Source organism: Mya arenaria, chromosome 17 (assembly GCF_026914265.1).
Source record: "Mya arenaria isolate MELC-2E11 chromosome 17, ASM2691426v1".
NCBI lineage: Eukaryota > Metazoa > Mollusca > Bivalvia > Myida > Myidae > Mya > Mya arenaria.
In genome coordinates this window covers 20,850,443-20,871,538 of record NC_069138.1, presented here as the reverse complement: position 1 = coordinate 20,871,538, position 21,096 = coordinate 20,850,443, and the positions used below count along the sequence as shown (strand labels likewise).

At 32.8% G+C, this 21,096-nt stretch overlaps 1 protein-coding gene across 3 annotated transcripts in view; it reads left to right on the top strand.

The window, feature by feature from the left end:
- LOC128223758 (uncharacterized) overlaps positions 1–21,096 on the top strand; it is a 115,201-nt gene that overhangs the window by 72,903 nt on the left and 21,202 nt on the right. For 2 of the 3 annotated variants that reach the window (XM_052933124.1, XM_052933127.1), the window contains 2 exons: positions 3,671–3,688; positions 16,411–16,431. In XM_052933124.1, coding sequence (XP_052789084.1) covers positions 3,671–3,688; positions 16,411–16,431 — 39 coding nt within the window. The remainder of the gene's footprint in view (positions 1–3,670; positions 3,689–16,410; positions 16,432–21,096) is intronic. The other variant, XM_052933126.1, reaches the window with a different exon arrangement.

Genomic DNA, 21,096 nt, shown 5'->3' with positions numbered 1-21,096 from the left:
TCACAGATTGACCGTATTGACAACTATTTTTATTTTTTGTTTTGGAATTAGCCAATTTTTGCGTAAATGTCTTGATACCAGTGGTATAAGACTGCTGACAAAAGATCAGATACATTTTTTCAATTTTACGTTCGCAAATTGATGTTTTATGGCTAAAAGTGATACTACAGTAACGTTTTAAGAAAAATGAAAAATGTCGGTAGTTTTCCAAACAATTTAGATCTGTCTTATTGTGAGTAATCTTATTATTTGTATTGAAAGCATTGCTGCCAAAATCAGCCGAGTCTGGGACATAAAAAACGGTTTTCAAAACTGTCGATCTGTGAGAGTGCAGCTTTAAATTACTATAAACACTATTTTAAATTCTACCATTAGAGGACACTTTCTTGCCTTTTTGCAATGTATAAGCTTGGAAGTAATATTATATAATTTAAAATTTACGAAGAAAAAAATCTAAATTTTCATTAAGTTGAAATTATTGCAGCGCTTGTCAAATATGATGCAGGCATTCATGACTTGCCAGAGTCCAAAATATAAAAAAGCAATGTCAACATGATTTGTCTTTGAAAGGTCTTATAGTGGACAATCTTGCTTTTTCGCAGGAAAATCTGATGGCGACCCATTGAAATATATATAGAAATCATTATTTATCAAATTCCAGGAAGTTTCTAATTATCAGCTTAAAGAAAACACGTTATAAACAAATTGTATTTTGTTACGTTTAATTGTCGTCTATGTTCTTGGAATAATTTAAAATTTAAATAAAAATGGTGAGATTCGAACTTATTATATAATATTCTAATTTCGTTTCCGTTTTAGCTTTTCTGTATTACATTAAATCTTAATTGAAAAGTTTTATTAAATATGTAAAAGTTAATCTCCGATTCCTGCTAAAGATCCGATACAGTATAATTTAAGCTGAATGAGTTCGTTATTCAAAACGTATACTTATAATAATTATGATAATATGTGGACTGTATAACTTCTGCAATATCGGAAATTAGATTTCTGGTGCATAATGTTTTACACTTTCCTGTAAACAATGTGTTGTCCCTTAGTTGTAATGTCTTTTATTTTAAGAAATATGTTTCCGAATTTTCTTTGTAACCATCATTCTACTTTAAGTCAATATGTTTAAAATTAGCTGCTCAAGCCATTTTATAACTACAAAGCATGTAACAAAGAATGGAAATAAGTTCTTTGTAATTCGCATTTCCAGACCTGCTTCATAATATATATTCTGCAGAAACTTAATGAAATAACATATGTCAGCCTTCATTCGGTATTTTATTGGGACTGATTTATTTACTTACAGTAATCGGGAGAAAAATGTTAAACAATGTAGGTTAAGAATAAATAAACATTCTAACAAAACCATTGAAGCATACGTTACTGTTGTTAGTCTGTCGGACAAGAGGCTTAACTCAACCATTAAAAGCTAGCTTATGGGTTTTGCTAAATATGTGCGTATTGTCTCTTGCAGAAGTATAATAAGTTTTACATGCCTATCTTGAACAATTTCTGGTCAAGATTATAAACACACACACATACACACACATACACACACACACATGCACGCACACACGCACGCACGCACACACGCACACATACACACAAACACACACACACTTAAATACAACGACGCCGCCGACGTGTGTTCTTCGATTAACAGAAGAGCTAATTAAACATCTTAGATAATTATTTGTGATTTAAAACAGTATTGTTAATGTTTGTCGTCCGACAGAAAGAAAACATTCGTTTTACCTTCCTCAACCTTTGGTCAAAACTGATACTGTGTAAGTCATTTCTTGCACCTTTTGTTTAATATTCTCTCAATATTCGTGAATGTGTTTTTGTCAACTCAGCGAATTCATCCAAAAGCGCGTAATCAATTATCCCATGTAATCAATTTCATGAGCTGAACATAATTACATTACACAAACGAAATGAGAAGCTTTATTTTATGAGCAAAATATAATTAAACACCCCCCATAGTGCGCCTGCTAAGAAAAAACATTTGTCCACGGAGTTTCCATAGTTTACTTACCTAACCTTTTGATAAACACGATACGAACAAACACGTTTCATTTCAGTTGAAGGATTATCCGTAAAACACTCAAATAAAACAGAAACTAGTCGCCGGCGACGTTACGTTTTTAACAATTGAAGTGAATTGTCATATTAAAAAAACTAATATATCGTCATGGTAGTGCAACAACTTAATAACTACAGATAATAATAGACGCATATATTGAATTCTTGCACTAAGGTGACGATATTCAATCCATTGTGGTGTAACATCAGGCTTAAACATCAATTGCTCGAAAACTGAAGCTAGTTCCTAGAGTAGGCAGCTTAATTTATCCTAGACAGTAACAGCACAGACATTTAACATTGCTTGGATAGGTATCTGTAGTTATTACGTTAGCACTTCTAAAAACTAGTTTTCCCATTCACTATGTTACCAAATTCCCTAGCTCAAATGATAGACGAAATAATAAAATGTTATTTTTAACCTTTATATGGAATAAAATATCTGAAATGAGGCGAGAATTACTCTATTATCCCCGGGAAATGGTCAATTGAAACTTGCAAATTAAAATAGTTCACATGCTATTTAAGCAAGCTTGATCAAACGATTTATTAAAGAAAATATTCGTGGTAAATAAAAAAACAACAACAACAATATATTAGATAAAAAGGTGGGAACATTGTATTAGAATGTAGACGAGATGAATGATATAAAGGTTATTATCGATCATAACGTATTAACAACATCAAGAACAAGTAGATATCAGAAGACTCATGATATGCAACAACTCAAAACTTAAATGCATAATAGACCTTTTTATTATAAAGAATGGCACGAAAAGGGATAAATGTACAAACAACTCCTATTTGACTTCAGAGAAAAAAACGCTACTCTATGGATAAATTGATTTTTTAAAATATAAAGAACAAATCAACAGAATGCCGCACTATATAAAATCCAATCTTCATGTATCACGATTCCACCTTAATATTCATCGATGCATGACAAATAAAATCAAGAAAGAAAAAAATCTAAAATTCTCTATAACACACTTCCAAAAATTGCTCAATAAAATCAAAACATAAACAGGGCCGGGAAAGCTCGAACCAAAAGGGATATCTATCGAACTAAAACTGATAAGCGTTTTATTTGAAATAAACTAAATTAGTAGGTATAGCACTATTACCTTTATTATATCAATCACAAAATATTGTATATGATGTTAAAAATACCGTCAAGTGATTCCACGTTTTCTTTATTTAGAAAAATACTAGCACGTCAGCATTCAAATTGAACGTGAAATAGTCAATTTGAAAATGAAAAGTAACTAAGTGTCCATAAACAGAAATGGCTTTAATCTCAAAGATAACAAGAAATAATACCATTCTGCCTATCATCAACACTTTTTTCTGCATACCCATATTTGTTAGCAAAAAGCATTACATATAATTTGGAACATAATTAATTTTTACATTTTAAACCTTCATAAGTATGAAAATATGATTATTATATGCACGAATCTTATCGATGCACGATATATGTTTACTATGTTTTGGTATTGAAATTGTTTTTGTTTAAAATTGATTTCTTAAGAGTAACGGAATTTCTTTATTAATACATATTATTTGTATATTTCAGACAAGTGGCAAATAGCTGGTAAGTTAACAATGGTGATAGAAGTAAAATTCTCAAGTATATTTTAGTATATTGATATTAAAAAATGCAATTAAAAATAAATAATATAACATAATATTATATAGATAACGATGATTTGTTTCGGCCAGTAGTTTATAAACAATGTACAAAGAACTTACAAAGACTATTTTCTGTGTGAAAGGATACGATTGTCCTAGTGAGCTTGTATGAAAGCGATAATTTGACCTCAACACGACCAATTCATGTTATCATATTGTATAGTTTTATAAGCAAATGGGTCTAAAATATGTCCATACTATAGGAAAAAAGGGCATTTTTCGAAGATACATTCAAACTCATTATATAAAGCATTGTTTTTTTATTTATTTTGAAAGCACTTTCAAAACAATAGTATCAGGATGCATTTTATCTTTATTAGAAATAGCGCAATAACATGAAGATACACTCCAAATTACCGCTTATGGCAATGTCGATGCCATGTGAGTCGTTTATCTGCATGTTTCATTTTTTTTGTTTATGAAAATGTGTACACCCAGGGGTCTCAGGTTCGATCACGTGAATATTTGTTTTTTTAAACCGCAAATGCAAGACATTTTAGCAATCTATGACATACTTTACAATTAATGAATACCAATGAGTACATTAGCAACAACTGGCTTTCTTAGCAACCACTAACTTCTTAGCAGCTTACTTCATCCAAATAAATAATTTCTAAAGCAAACCATGACTTACTCACCAACAACCATCATCCATGACCAAAAATAACTACCTTAGAATTCGAAAAAAATGATTTTCTTCGCCACCAATGACTTTCTTCGCAGTTAATGATTTCCTAAGCAACTATTTTCAACCATAGCAACCAATAACTTCAGTTCCTGAGCATTCCATTACTTCCTAAGCAGTTAATAACTACCATGGCCACTTATGTATTTCATCGTCCTTGGCAGCCAACGAATTAAATGGCAAACAGTTTTTCTTAATAACTGTCTGCATTCATAGCAACCCTTGAATACCATAGCAACAGTCGGGTTCTATTGCCAGTATATGCACTGTCCCTTCAAACAACCAGCTGATAATGTCGTAACTTCCCTAGACATATTATACAATGACAAACCTTCTTATCAACCATCAAATTACTCGGCAAACACTTAATTTATTAGCAACCATCCTAAATAACCGCTGACTTGTTGGTGATTTTAACCAGATGAGCGATATAGTGCCCTTTTGTTCCTTTAGCTGTAATACATCAGTCGCAGTACGTTTACTTAGTCTATTGTTAACAATGCATATATAGATTTACTGGTTTAGTAAAGTAAAACAAAATAACAAAGGTTATTTATAATAATTAAGAGTTTTCAATCTTATTTAAAACGCTTAGTTTACTAAACAAAGTTGATTTAAGCTGATAATTGTAAACGTTCAGGCATTTTTACGATAGGCAGATTCAAATAGATAACAACCGAGCTCCTTTCAATCTATTGACTTAAAAGATGTTGTGTCACCTTCGTAACAAAGTATGTTAAAATGTATAAAAATCACTGGGGTTGTCAAAGAGTCTAATTATCTAATTATGTTGTCTCCTTATATCAGTCAAAATTTCTTATACTTTTGGTTTGGAGTTCCAGTTTTTGGACATCAAAAAGTAATATATCATGGTATCCGTTATATTATAATATGAAGTCAATATTGTTTTAATAAGATGAGTTGCTTTAATAAATATTTAAATTAATTGCCATTTGTGGCACATAGCATTTGTTAATTAGCGTTTGGCAAATATCATAAAGGCATTCACGAATTGCGACCGTCCAAATTACAAAAACAAAACAATATCAAAAATATTTGCTAACGGACATATCCTACGATCAAAAGGCAATACATGTTGAAAACAATGAAAACAATATAATATTTAAGCAAACTTAAAGAAAAATATCTCAGAGAAAAAAAACAATATACAAACTTAAAATAAATAATGATATCATGTCAGTAACGAAAAAAACACACTAAGGGAAGAAGTTAACCTTTATAAAAAGCTTTATAGTAAAGATATCAACTTAAACAAAGAGGTAAGAGAAACATTTCTGGATTCAATTAAAAAAGAACTCTCCAAAAGCGAAAGCGGTGTTTGTGCAGGTAATATGTCTATATGTGAATGCGGAAACGCCTTTAAAGATATGAATTCCCGGTTTAGATGGCCTTATGACAGATTTTTTCTAAAATATTTTGGAACGACATCAAAACCACTTTAATAAACTCACTGAACTACAGTTTCCAAAATGGACATTTAACACCACTACAAAAACAAGATATAATCACTTTAATACCAAAACCTGAAAAAGATTTAGAAAACCTCTCAAACTGGAGACCTATAAGCTTACTTAATTTTGATATTAATGCAGCAACGAAAGCAATCGGAAAAGGTACTACCACAAGTAATTGATTTCGAACAATACTGATTTATAGGTAGGTAATGGAGAAAATGTTCGATTGATTATAGAAGTTTTGCAATATCTAGAGGAAAATAACTGATCAGGTGTTTAATTCTTTGGCGACTTCCAAAATGCGTTCGATAGCATTGATCACTCATTCACCGTAAATAGTTTGAAAACGTTTAACTTCAGCTCAGATATCATGCAATGGGCTACGCTCTTTGATACTGATATACAAATAATAAACAATGGGCATTTATCAGAGGCATTTGCCATCGAGAACGAAGTACGACAGGGTTTTCCACTATCTTCGATATTATTCATAATTTGCCTACAAATAATATCAGGCAAAATATAGCCAGAAGTTCGTTGAATTGCTTAATAAAATCAACACATTTTAACATTTTTCAACGAACGTAAGCTCGCTATAAAAAAATATATTTCAGCTTAAAATGACATATAAAATTTCAAACGCATGCATACAATATAAAGGAAACTACAGCTTTTTCATTGACATGAGGTCAGTATAGCCCCCACAGTTCAAACGTCAGAATCTGACGTCAACGTCATAACTTCCCAAAGTAAGATCCGTTCGCCGCAATACAACGTCGATGTCTTGCTACCCACTGCCGGTAAATGTCACTGAACCAATCTGACTTGTAAGAAAACAGGCGTGTCTGAGCTTCACTCTGTAGTTCCTGAAAGTCATTGAAGCGTTTACCTTTTGGTTTACATTTAAGTTTCGGAAAAAGGGCAGAATCGCATGGTGCTAGGTCCGAGGAATAAGGGTGGTGGGGAAGGATCTCCGCATCAATCTAGATTGTCGCGGTAGTCTGGGCCTCCTCCGTTGTATGCGCTGGTGCATTATCTTGGTGATGAATCCACACATCATGCAACGCCTGTGGTCTCTTTAATGCCATCGCCCTGGACAAGTCACTTTAAATGGAGAACATAACTGAGGCTTATAACATAATGCATTTGTCGCGTTTAGCGTACTTCATCAAATATCATAATTAAAACTAACACTTATTCAATCCCATATTTTTAATCATAAACTTTTTTAAACATTGTTTTATACAGATTTAATCAAGAACTAAATATTGATAAAAAATAAATTTTGTTGTTATATGACTTTACCTTAGAATAGTAAGCACCCGTCACAGATTGGCCCTGCGGAACTGCATGGAGTAGAATAACACCGTGCACATCACAGAAGACAATGAACATATGCTTTCCTATCGAGCGGGATGATCGTGCCTTCTTCGGACGCGGGGAACCTGTAGTCTTCCATTGACTGCTTTGCTGTTTTGTCTCAGGGTCGTAATAAAACAGCCAGGTTTCATCGCAAGTGACTTCTCAAGAAAACGGTTTCCTTCCTTTTCGTACCGAGCTAAGAATCGGCGTGATTCCCGTACTCTTTTGCTCATCTCATATTCTGTCAGCAGCCGTGGAACCTAACGCGCACTCACTCGACTCACTTTCAAACTGTCTTTCATTATCTTCCGTACCGACCCATAACTCATGTCAAACATCTTGCATATTTCATGAAGAGTGGCTCGACGATCAGCGTCAACGACGTCAATCTCCGTATCTGAGATCTATTGACACATGTACTGAGTTTCGAACGTAGTTCTTAACTGTTTTAAACGTTAACAGAATAATTACCTATTAGGAAGGTTTATGCAATTGAGTTGTTAATTAAAAAAACATGAATAGTCATTTGAAATAAAATGAGAGTCTTCCCTTGCCTACAAAGCGTAATACAATTCAACACATACGCATCATCAAATGATTTACTTTGGTTATAATACATGAACAATAAGCAAGTATTTAATGTACAAAGCGAAAATTTCAGGACAGAATTGAGATTGAATGTTTGGAGCCTATTCCATGCCTCGAGTCTGTGACTGCAAAGATTGAATTCAAGTTTAGACTTAAAACTATAATATGGCATAGGAACCGTTTGATTGTTATATGAAGTCAATATCATTTCAATGAAGAGAAAATGGTAGTTACTTTATACAAAATTTAAGAAATCGCAAATTTTGGCCAATAGCACTTGTAAATTAGGGGGTGGGGGATATATTATGAGGATTCCTATAATTTTCGAATTCCTACCGTCTAAAATACAAAAAAAAACAATGTCAAAATGATTTGTTTTTGTTAGGTCTTATAGTCGACAATCTTGCTTGTTTGCAGGAAGATCTCAACGCAAGCCATTGAAATATATATTATGAGTATCTAGAAAACCATCACTACTATTAAATTATCAATTGATAAGAACAAGTTTCATATACATCTTATGTTATGTCATGTTTGGTTGTCGAACATCTGGATAGAATTCAAATTTAAGGAAAAATAGTCGGTACCCACGTTGCACATTTTGTAAACAATATAGGGTACAGTGTTCAGTAAAGTAGAAAAAAGAAGGTTATTTCTAAAAATTAAGAGTTTTAAATCTCATTTAAATATTTGTTTGCCAATTTACTGCTTATCTCATACCTTCGTTGAATATGAACTCGACTTCTTATAACTACATAGTAAATGTTTAACTTCAGCCAGAAAGAAATCTGTTGTTTAACATTTGCCCACTTTTGGTCAAAACTAGAACTGTGTAAAGCATTTCTATCGTTTTTTCTCTTCTCTCAATATTCGTGCGTGTTCTTTGTCAAATCCGCAAATTCATCCAATAGCACGCAATCGAGTATCATGTTTAATCGTTTTATGAACTGAACCCCGGTTTAAATGAACAAACGAAATAAAAAGCTGTATTTTATGAGGAAGGAGCAGATAAACACAGTCCAAAATGCGCTTAGGAAAACATATGACCACGGATTTTCCATAGTTTACTTGCCTACCCTTTGATAAACAAGATACAATTAAAAAACGTTTCATTTCAGTTGAAGGAATATCAGTAAAACACTCAAATGAAACAAACACTATTTGCCGGCGACGCTACATGTTTTAACAATTGAAGTGAATTGTCATATTATAACTAATATATTCAATCCAGGAGTATTGATTTACATCAAATTTAAACATAATTTACAATGTACTCGACTACGTTAGTTCTCCAAGAAGGCAGCTTAATTCGTCTTTTCTAACCAATAATATCAGACCTATAATACAGAAATAAAATAAAAATGTCCAAGACAGTGATAACACAGAAATCTAACCTTGCTTGGCTCTGTAGTTATAACATTATCACTTCAAATATAAGTTTCTCAATAAATTACCAAATTTACCTGGTCAACTGATAATACAATTAATATGTTAACCTGTACATGGTATTACAAATCTGATGAAATGAATCGAGAACAATTATATCATCGCCGGAGGAATGGTGTATTGAAACTGACAAATGAAAAAGATAAACATGCTTTAAAACCAAGCTGGATAAAACGATTTGTTGATGATAATAATCGTGGTAAATCGAAAACATTGTTACCAATATATTAGATTGAAAGGTGGGAACATTATATTTCAATGTAGAATGGATGAACATAATATAAATGACTTTTGTTTTCTTATAGTCTTGAAAAATACATAAACGAAATCAAGTACAGGTTGATTTCAGAAAGTGTTCTCATATGCAACATCTAACAAATAAAATGCAATAACAAATAGTATTATTATAAAGAGTGGCATGAACGAAATATTGTACCTCGAACACATATTTGACATCGTAGATAAGAAATTCTACTCATTTGTTAAATTGATTATTTGAAATATCAACAACTAACCCACAGAATACCACACTATATGAAAATCCAATCAGTCTTCCAACATAACGATTACAGATAAATCTGTGCATGAAAAATAAATGTTTTAGACTATATTCAAATTTACACAATGCGATGCATTGCAACAATTGCAACAATTGAAACGTATACGAGCATTTTAGCTTACTTTAATCACCATAAGTTGAATATTTACCCAAATGTAAAACATCCAATACTAATTTATGCGACATGTGTTCTAACAATGTAAAAAAATGTTGTCTACTAATTCTTGAATTACTATATACTGCATTACTTATGAAATAATGTTTCTGCATAACCACATATTTTTGTTGATAAAGGATTAAAAAATCAAAATATGTTAAATCCTTTATCAATATATAATTAGTTCTATGAATCTGGTACGATGGATCGTATTGGAAAAAGTAAGCAAATACTGGTGATTAAAGTGAAATTCTCAAGTATATTTTAACGTAATGATTAAATATTAAGATTGCAATAAATGAAAGTAAAGGTAAATAGAAAATAAAATGATAACCATTTAATATGGATAATTGGGACTTTGTATCGGCCGTTAGTTTAAAAATCATTCACATAGAACTTACAGGATAGGATTATATAAGTATCTTCCATGGCCGAGAGTGTATCATAGATTCTTTCCAACCAGAGCGTAGTGTGTTTTACGGAAACGAGGTTAACCGAGTTTCCGTAGAACACCCTGCGCAAGAGAATGAACATTCACGACAAATGACCGCTTTTGACCAAATCGACGTCATGTGAGTCGCTTGTCTGTGTTTGCACACACTCTTTTTCTTACTTTTTTTTTCGAAACGTGTACTCCCAGGAGTCTCAGGTTTTCGATGAAAACAAACATTTTCTTCTCTGAATCCGCAAAATCTTGAACTTTTGAAATTGAGCTTTTTATCTTTTAGTGAACTTTTTTCAAGTTTGTTTCGAATTATGTCCACTGGCTTGCATATGACATCGTCCAAGAAGTCCTAGATTATCTATAATTTGACCTTGAAAATGTTCTTCTCTGAAACCAAAAAGCAAAGTATTTTGATAATTTGTATCAAACCTCATGAAGCAGACCTCTTTTACTACGATTATGTTACTAAGGATCAAAGCTGGCCCCCAAACCCTATATTTCTAGATATTTATTTTTGTTTTAAATTGTTCATTTCTGTAAACGCATTGCCAAGACCTTTGGTTTAAGCCTTATGCTGTGATCATACACCTAAATAGTTGAAAGCTGGTCAAAGCTGGCACCATTCACTTGGTGTCAGGTTTCTATAAACTTATATAGAGTTCCTTTGAAACCGCTAAGTAAAATTTTTAATAATGTGTATGTAACCTGATGAAATGGCCTTTAATCAAGATTGTTCATATAAGATCCCTTGAGTCAAATGTTGCCCCGCCCATGTGATCGTATTGTTTAATATACTTATACAGCTAGTTTTTCAAAATTGCTCGCCACAAACCCTAAATACTTGGTTTATAGCGCCATGAAGTGGCCTTTTAAGAAACAAATAAAGAAAAGACCATTTGATCAAAGCTTGTAACGTCAAGTTGATAGGCTTTCTATATACTTATAAGGTTAAAGTTTTGAAATGTTCTCTGAAACTGAAGACCTAGACCCTTGTTTTTTGGTAACAAACATCAGCTTTAACTACTTACATCAATATCAACAAATATCTTCCTTTTCATAAAATGACTTTCTTTGCAACAATTGGCTACCTTCGCCATCAAAAACCTCCGTAGCTACATAAAATTTGCTTATCAACCAAACGTTCTATATTCATAGCAACCAATGATGTACTTCGCAACTAAGGGCTACTTGAGAAGTCATAATATGTCTAAGCATTCACTTACTTCACTAGCAACCATTGACTTCCTTAACCACTTCCTTCTAAGAGACTGACTACCTTTATAGAAACCGATGACTTCATTAGCAGTCCATGACTTCCTTATCAACCAATGACTAGCAAAGCAGCCACCGACTTCCTCAGCAACCAATGACTACCAAAGCAGCCACCGACCTCCTTAGCAACCATTTACATCTTAGCAGTTACCATTAAAGTTGATCTCACTTTAAACGCGTAGGCGATTTAAAAGTAAAAATGACACATCCGTTATCAAATAACAACTGAGGCTATCTACATCTAAAGAAAAATCTTTCAAAGTAAACCATGACCTAATCACCACCAAACTGTATCCATGACAAACAATAACTTCTTAAGGAAGTAATGACTTGCTTAACCAATAATTACCCTAGTAACTATCAGCAACCAATAACTTCCGTTTCAACAACTTACCTCTTAAGTAACCATTGACTACCTTTGCAATCAATTACGTCATAAGCAGATACTAAGTACGATAGCCACTTTTATGCATTTCTTTCATACCAACTATTACATTCCTTAGAATTCAATGAATTCATTGGCAAACAAAGATTTTCTTCGCAACAATCTATAATCATAGCAGCCATTGACTACCATAGCAACAGTCAGATTACATTGCCATCTTATGCATGGTCCATGGAAATAACCAGCTAAAAACTTTCCTAGAAAAACTATACAATTACCGACTTCCTTATCAATCACCAATTTACTCGCGAAGCACTTACTTTCTTAGCGTGCATTCTAATTTGTTGGTCATTTTAACAAGACAGATATAGTTCCCTTTATGCCCTTTTCGATATACATCAGTCGCAGTTCCTTTCTAATGTTTAGGGCATCTATATATTTACCAGTTTAGTTTTAAGTTTAAAGAAATAAAAAAATGATAATTTCTAATGAGTTCGAGTTTGAATCTTATTTATTATGCTTGGTTTACTTAACATAGTTAATGTTCATGCTCATCAACGATAGACAGATTTATGTAGATAATGTCCGAGCTCCATTCAAACCATTTATGAAATAAATGTTGCATGTTAACCTCCTCAAAATGTCAGTAAAAATGTATAAGAAATCACTGGTGTTGATCAGGAGTCTAAATATGTGCGAATAATGTTGTCTCTTAATTGCATTCGAAGTTTCGATTTTTTTTTATTATGGGAATATAGTGTGGACATAAACAAATAATATATCTTAGGATTCATTAGAATATAATATGAAATAAATATCGATAAAATGAGAGGGAAAATGCTTTTATAAATATTTTAGAAACCACTTGTGGCAAAACCATTTGTTTGATAGCGCTTGTCAAATATGATGCAGGCATTCATGACTTGCCACAGTCCAAAATAGAAAAAAACAACAATGTCAACATTATTTGTCTTTTATAGGTCTTATAGTGGACTTTCTTGCTTTTTCGCAGGAGAATCTGATGGCGACCCATTGAAATATATATAAATCATTATTTATCGAATTCCAGGAAGTTTCTAATTATCAGCTGATAAGAAAACACTTTATAAACAAATTATATTTTGTTACGTTTAATTGTCGTCTATGTTCTTGGAATAATTTTAAAATTAAAGAGAAATGGTGAGATTCGAAGTGATGATATAATATTCTAATTTCGTTTCCGTTTCAGCTTTTCTGTATTACATAAAATCGTAATTGAAAAGTTTAATTAAATCTGTAAAAGTTAATCTCCGATTCCTGCTAAAGATCCGATACAGTATAATTTAAGCTGAATGAGTTCGTTATTCAAAACGTGTACTTATAATAATTATGATAATATTTGGACTGCATTTGCATAACTACTGCAATATCGGAAATTAGATAGCTGGTGCATTATGTTTTACACTTTCCTGTAAACAATCTGTTGTCCCTTAGTTGTAATGTCTTTTATTTTAAGAAATATGTTTACGAATTTTCTTTGTATCCATCAGTCTATTTTCAGTCAATTTGTTTAAAATTAGCTGCTCAAGCCTGAAATTAGCATGTAAAAATTACGCCATATTGTTAATGAAAAAATCTTGACAAACATAATCACAGTCAAATTGTCAAAACAGTCTCTTCTATTTGAAAGCAAACGAATCCAGATATTTTCGCTAACATATAAGTATACTTTCGATTATTATAAGCTCGCCTTTTTATAACTACAAAGCATGTAACAAAGGATGGAAAGAAGTTCTTTGTAATTCGCATTTCCAGACCTGCTTCATAATAGATATTCTGCAGAAACTTTATGAAATAACATATATATGTCGGCCTTCATTCGGTATTTTATTGGCACTGATTTAATAACTTACAGTAATCGGGAGAAAAATGTGAAACAATGTAGGTCAAGAATAAATAAACATTCTAACAAAATGAAGCATACGTTACTGTTGTTAGTCTGTCGGACAAGAGGCTTAACTCAACCATTAAAAACTTGCTTATGGGTTTTGCTAAATATGTGCGTATTGTCTCTTGCAGAAGTATAATATGATTAACATGTCTGTCTTGAACAATTTCTGGCCAAGATTATAAACACTAACACACATACACACACATACATACACACACGCACGCACGCACGCAAGCACGCACGCACGCACGCACGCACACACGCACACATACACACGGACACACACACTTAAATACAACGACGCCGCCGACGTGTGTTCTTTGATAAGCAGAAGAGCTAATTAAGCATCTTAGATAATTATTTGTGATTTAAAACAGTATTGTTAATGTTTGTCGTCCGACAGTAAGAAAACATTCGTTTTACCTTCCTCAATCTTTGGTCAAAACTGATACTGTGTAAGTCATTTCTTGCACTTTTTGTTTAATATTCTCTCAATATTCGTGAATGTGTTTTGTCAACTCAGCGAATTCATCCAATAGCGCGCAATCAATTATCCCATGTAATCAATTTCATGAGCTGAACATAATTACATTACACAAACGAAATGAGAAGCTTTATTTTATGAGCAAAATATAATTAAACACCCCCCATAGTGCGCCTGCTAAGAAAAAACATTTGTCCACGGAGTTTCCATAGTTTACTTACCTAACCTTTTGATAAACAAGATACGAACAAAAACGTTTCATTTCAGTTGAAGGATTATCCGTAAAACACTTAAATAAAACAGAAACTAGTCGCCGGCGACGTTACTTTTTTAACAATTGAAGTGAATTGTCATATTAAAAAAACTAATATATCGTCATGGTAGTGCAACAACTTAATAACTACAGATAATAATAGACGCATACATTGAATTCTTGCACTAAGGTGACGATATTCAATCCATTCTGGTGTAACATCAGGCTTAAACATCAATTGCTCGAAAACTGAAGCTAGTTCCTAGAGTAGGCAGCTTAATTTATCCTAGACAGTAACAGCACAGACATTTAACATTGCTTGGATAGGTATCTGTAGTTATTACGTTAGCACTTCTAAAAACTAGTTTTCCCATTCACTATGTTACCAAATTCCCTAGCTCAAATGATAGACGAAATAATAAAATGTTATTTTTAACCTTTATATGGAATAAAATATCTGAAATGAGGCGAGAATTACTCTATTATCCCCGGGAAATGGTCAATTGAAACTTGCAAATTAAAATAGTTCACATGCTATTTAAGCAAGCTGGATCAAACGATTTATTAAAGAAAATAATCGTGGTAAATAAAAAACAACAACAATATATTAAATAGAAAGGTGGGAACATTATATGTAGACGAGATGAATGATATAAAGGTTATTTTCGGTCATAACGTATTAACAACATCAAGAACAAGTTGATATCACAAGACTCATGATATGCAACAACTCAAAACTTAAATGCAAAAAAAGACCTTTTATATTATAAAGAATGGCATGAAATGGGATAAATGTACAAACAACTCCTATTTGACTTCAGAGAAAAAAACTCTACTCTATGGATAAATTGATTTTTTTTAAATATAAAGAACAAATCAACAGAATGCCGCACTATATAAAATCAAAACTTCATGTATCACGATTCCACCTTAATATTCATCGATGCATGACAAATAAAATCAAGAAAAAAAATCTAAAATTCTCTATAACACACTTCCAAAAAATACTCAATAAAATCAAAACATAAACAGGGCCGGGAAAGCTCGAACCAAAAGGGATATCTATCGAACTAAAACTGATAAGCGTTTTATTTGAAATAAACTTAATTAGTAGGTATAGCACGATTACCTTTATTATATCACTCACAAAATATTGTATATGATGTTAAAAATACCGTCAAGTGATTCCACGTTTTCTTTATTTAGAAAAGTACTAGCACGTCAGGATTCAAATTGAACGTGAATTAGTCAATTTGAAAATGAAAAGTAACTAAGTGTCCATAAACAGAAATTGACTTTAATCTCAAATATAACTAAGAAATAATACCATTCAGCCTCTCATCAACACTTTTTTCTCTATACCCATATTTGTTAGTAAAAGCATTATACTTTATTTTGGAACATAATTGATTTTTACATTTTAAACCTTCATAAGTATGAAGATATGATTATTATATGCACGAATCTTATCGATGCACGATATATGTTTACTATGTTTTGGTATTGGAATTGTTTTTGTTTAAAATTGATTTCTTAAGAGTAACGGAATTTCTTTATTAATACATATTATTTGTATATTTCAGAACTGAACCGTTGCATAGCTGGTAAGTTAACAATGGTGATAGAAGTAAAATTCTCAAGTATAGTTTAGTATATTGATATTATTAAATGCAATTAAAAATAAATAATATAACATAATATTATGTGGATAATGAAGACTTTGTTTCGGCCAGTAGTTTATAAGCAATGTACAAAGAACTTACAAAGACTATTCACTGTGTGAAAGGATACGATTATCCTAGTGAGCTTGTATGAAAGCGATACTTTGACCTCTAAACGACCAATTCATGTTATCATATTGTAAAGTTTTATAAGCAAATGGGTCTTAAATATGTCTATACTATAGGCAAAAAAGTGCATTTTACGACGATATATTCAAACACATAATATAAAGCATTGTTTTTTTTATCTATTTTGAAAGCACTTTCCAAACAATAGTATCAGGATGCAATTTTATCTTTAATAGAAATAGCCCAATAACATGAAGATACACTCAAAATTACCGCTTATGGCAATGTCGACGCCATGTGAGTCGTTTATCTGTATGTTTCATTTTTTTTATTTTTTAAAATTTGTACACCCAGGGGTCTCAGGTTCGATGCACGTGAATATTTGTTCTCTCAAACCGCAAATGCAAGACATTTTTGCAATCTATGACTTCCTTAACAATTAATGAATACCAATGAGTACATTAGCTACATCTGGCTTTCTTAGCCACCACTAACTTCTTAGCAGCTTACTTCATCCAAATAAATAATTTCTAAAGCAAACCATGACTTACTCACCAACAACCATCATCCATGACCAAAAATAACTACCTTAGAATTCGACAAAATGATTTTCTTCGCCACCAAGGACTTTCTTAGCAACCAATGATTTCCTAAGCAACTATATTCAACCATAGCAACCAATAACTTGAGTTTCAACCACTGACTTCCTGAGCATTCGATTACTTCCTAAGCAGATAATAACTACCATGGCCACTTATTTATTTCATCGTCTTTAGCATCCAACGAATTCAATGGCAAACAAAGTGTTTCTTAATAACAGTCTGCACTCATAGCAACCTTTGAATACCATAGCAACAGTCGGGTTCTATTGCCAGTATATGCACTGTCCTTTCAAACAACCAGCTGATAATGTCTTAACTTCCCTTGACATATTATACAATGACAAACCTCCTTATCAACCAACAAATTACTCGGCAAGCACTTACTTTCTTAGCAAGCATCCGTAATAACCGCTGACTCGTTGGTCATTTTAACCAGATGAGCGATATAGTGCCCTTTTAGTCCTTTTGCTGTAATACATCAGTCGCAGTACGTGTCTATTGTTAACAATGCATATATAGATTTACTGGTTTAGTAAAGTAAAAGAAAATAACAAAGGTTATTTATAATAATTAAGAGTTTTCAATCTCATTTAAAACGCTTAGTTTACAAAACAAAGTTGATCAAAGCTGATAATCGTAAACGCTCAGGCATTTTTACGATAGGCAGATTCAAATAGATAACAACCGAGCTCCTTTCAATCTATTGAGTAAATAGATGTTGTGTCACCTCCGTAACAAATTTTGTTAAAATGTATAAGAAATCACTGGGGTTATCAAAGAGTCTAATTATCCAATTATGTTGTCTCTTTATATCAGTCAAAATTTCTTATACTTTTGGTTTGGAATTCCAGTTTTTGGACATCAAAAAGTAATATATCATTGTATCCGTTTTATTATAATATGAAGTCAATATCGTTTTAATAAGATGAGTTGCTTTAATAAATATTTGAAGAAATCTCCATTTGTGGCACATAGCATTTGTTAATTAGCTTTTGGCAAATATCATAAAGGCATTCACGAATTGCGACCGTCAAATTACAAAAAAAAAAAAAATATCAAAAATATTTGCTAACGGACATATCCTAAGATCAAAGGCATTACATGTTGAAAACAATGAAAACAATATAAGAATTAAGCAAACTTAAAGAAAAATATCTCAGAAAAAAAACAATATACAAACTTAAAATAAATAATGATATCGTGTCAGGAACGAAAATAAACACACTAAGGGAATAAGTTGACTTTTATAAAAAGCTTTATAGTAAAGATATCAACTTAAACACAGAGGTAAGAGAAACATTTCTGGATTCAAATAAAAGAGAACTCTCCAAAAGCGAAAGCGGTGTTTGTGCAGGTAATATGTCTATATGTGAATGCGGAAACGCCCTTAAAGACATGAATTCCAGGTTCAGATGGCTTTACGACAGAATTTTCTAAAACATTTTGGAACGACATCAAAACCACTTTAATAAACTCACTGAACTACCCTTTCCAAAATGGACATTTAACACCACTACAAAAACAAGATATAATCACTTTAATACGAAAACCTGAAAAAACGATTTAGAAAACCTCTCAAACTGGAGACCTATAAGCTTACTTAATTTTGATTATAATGCAGCAACGAAAGCAATCGTAAAAGGTACTACCACAAGTAATTGATTTCGAACAATAATGATTTATAGGTACGTAATGGGGAAAACGTTCGATTGATTATAGAAGTTTTGCAATATCTAGATGAAAATAACTGACCAGGTGTTTTATTCTTTTGCGACTTCCAAAATGCGTTCGATAGCATTGGTCACTCATTCACCGTAAATAGTTTGAAAACGTTTAACTTCAGCTCAGATATCATGCAATGAACTACGCTCTTTGATACTGATATATATAGTTAAATAAAAAACAATGGACACTTATCAGAGACATTTGCCATCGAAAACGAAGTACGACAGGGTTGTCCACTATCTTCGATATTATTTATAATTTGCCTACAAATAATATCAGGCCATATATAGCCAGAAGTTCGTGGAATTGCTTAATAAAATCAACACATTTATACATTTTTCAACGAACGTCAGCTTGCTATAAAATCTAGTTCAGCTTTAAATGACATATAAAATTTCATACATACAATATAAAGGAAACTACAGCTTTTTCATTGACATGAGGTCAGTAAAGCCCCCGCAGTTCAAACGTCAGAATCTGACGTCAACGTCATAATTTCTCAAAGTAAGATCTGTTCGCCGCAATACAACGTCGATGTCTCGCTACCCACTGCCGGTAAATGTCACTGAACCACTCTAACTTGTAAGAATACAGGCGTGTCTGAGCTTCACTCTGTAGTTCCTAAAATTCATTGAAGCGTTTACCTTTCAGTTCGCATTTAAGTTTCGGAAATAGGGCAAATCGCATGGTGCTAGGTCCGGCGAATAAGGGGGGTGGGGGAGGATATCACCTTCAAGCTGGATTGTCGCGGTAGTCTGGGCCTCCTCCGATCTATGCGCTGGTGCATTATCCTGGTGATGAATCCACACATCATGCAACGCCTACCACGTGGTCTCTTTAATGCCATCGCCCTGTACAAGCCACGCCTCAAAACCTTAAATGGAGAACATAACTGAGGCTTAAAACATAATGCATTTGTCGCGTTTTGCGTTCTTCATTAAATATCATAATTAGAACTAACACTTATTCAATCCCATATTTTAAATCATGAACTTGTTTAAACATTGTTTTATACAGATTTAATCAAGAACTAAAAATTGATAAAAAATAGTTTTGTTATATATCACTTTACCTTAGAATAGTAAGCACCCGTCACAGATTGGCCCTGCGGAACTGCATGGAGTAGAATAACACCGTGCACATCAAAGAAGACATTGAACATATGCTTTCCTATCGAGCGGGATGATCGTGCCTTCTTCGGACGCGGGGAACCTGTAGTCTTCCATTGACTGCTCTGCTGTTTTGTCTCAGGGTCGTAATAAAACAGCCAGGTTTCATCGCAAGTGACTATCTTCTCAAGAAAACGATTCTCTTTCGCTAAGAATCGGCGTGATTCCAGTACTCTTTTGCTAATCTCATATTCTGTCAGCAGCCATGGAACCTAACGCAAACTCACTTGACTCACTTTCAAACTGTCTTTCATTATCTTCCGTACCGACCCATAACTCATGTCAAACATCTTGCATATTTCATGAAGAGTGACTTGACGATCAGCGTCAACGACGTCACTCTCCGAAGTTTGTGAAACCGGTCGTACAGACCTCACTGAACCGATTGTGCCACTTGTACAAGAGCATTCGTTTCACTGGAGTTTCACTCGATGCTTCATTCATCAGTTTAAGTGTTTGTGATGGAGTTTTTCATAGGTTCACACAGAACTCTATCACTGCCCGTTTTTTTTTTCAATCTGTCTTCTGGTGTCATTTTAAACAAAATTTAATTATACCGTTCAGTCTAAAATGCTTCCTTTGATATAAACAAACAAACGCACTGACTCTAAACTTCACTTCATCACACGTTATTGACGTCACGTCATATGTGCAAACTTTCACGCCGTTTTATTGGTTTCAATATGAGTGGTCAACAAAACAAGATATTGTTATGGGTTATTTTAGCAACTGCGGATAAATGCTCGACCACCTGTTTCAATAGTGATCACTAGGTTGTCGTAATAACATGCTATACGATGAAACTCGCATTCCTTATATTAAATTACCTGATTATTGTTGAATGAAAGTTTTAAAAATATGCTGCATCTTGTTTTCATGTTATCAAGTTTTTCTACGAACTTCTGGCTATGCCCTCGTAAATCAAAACTCATATATTAAAGGGATGATTGTTGGCAACACAGAAAGCAAACAATCACTGATTG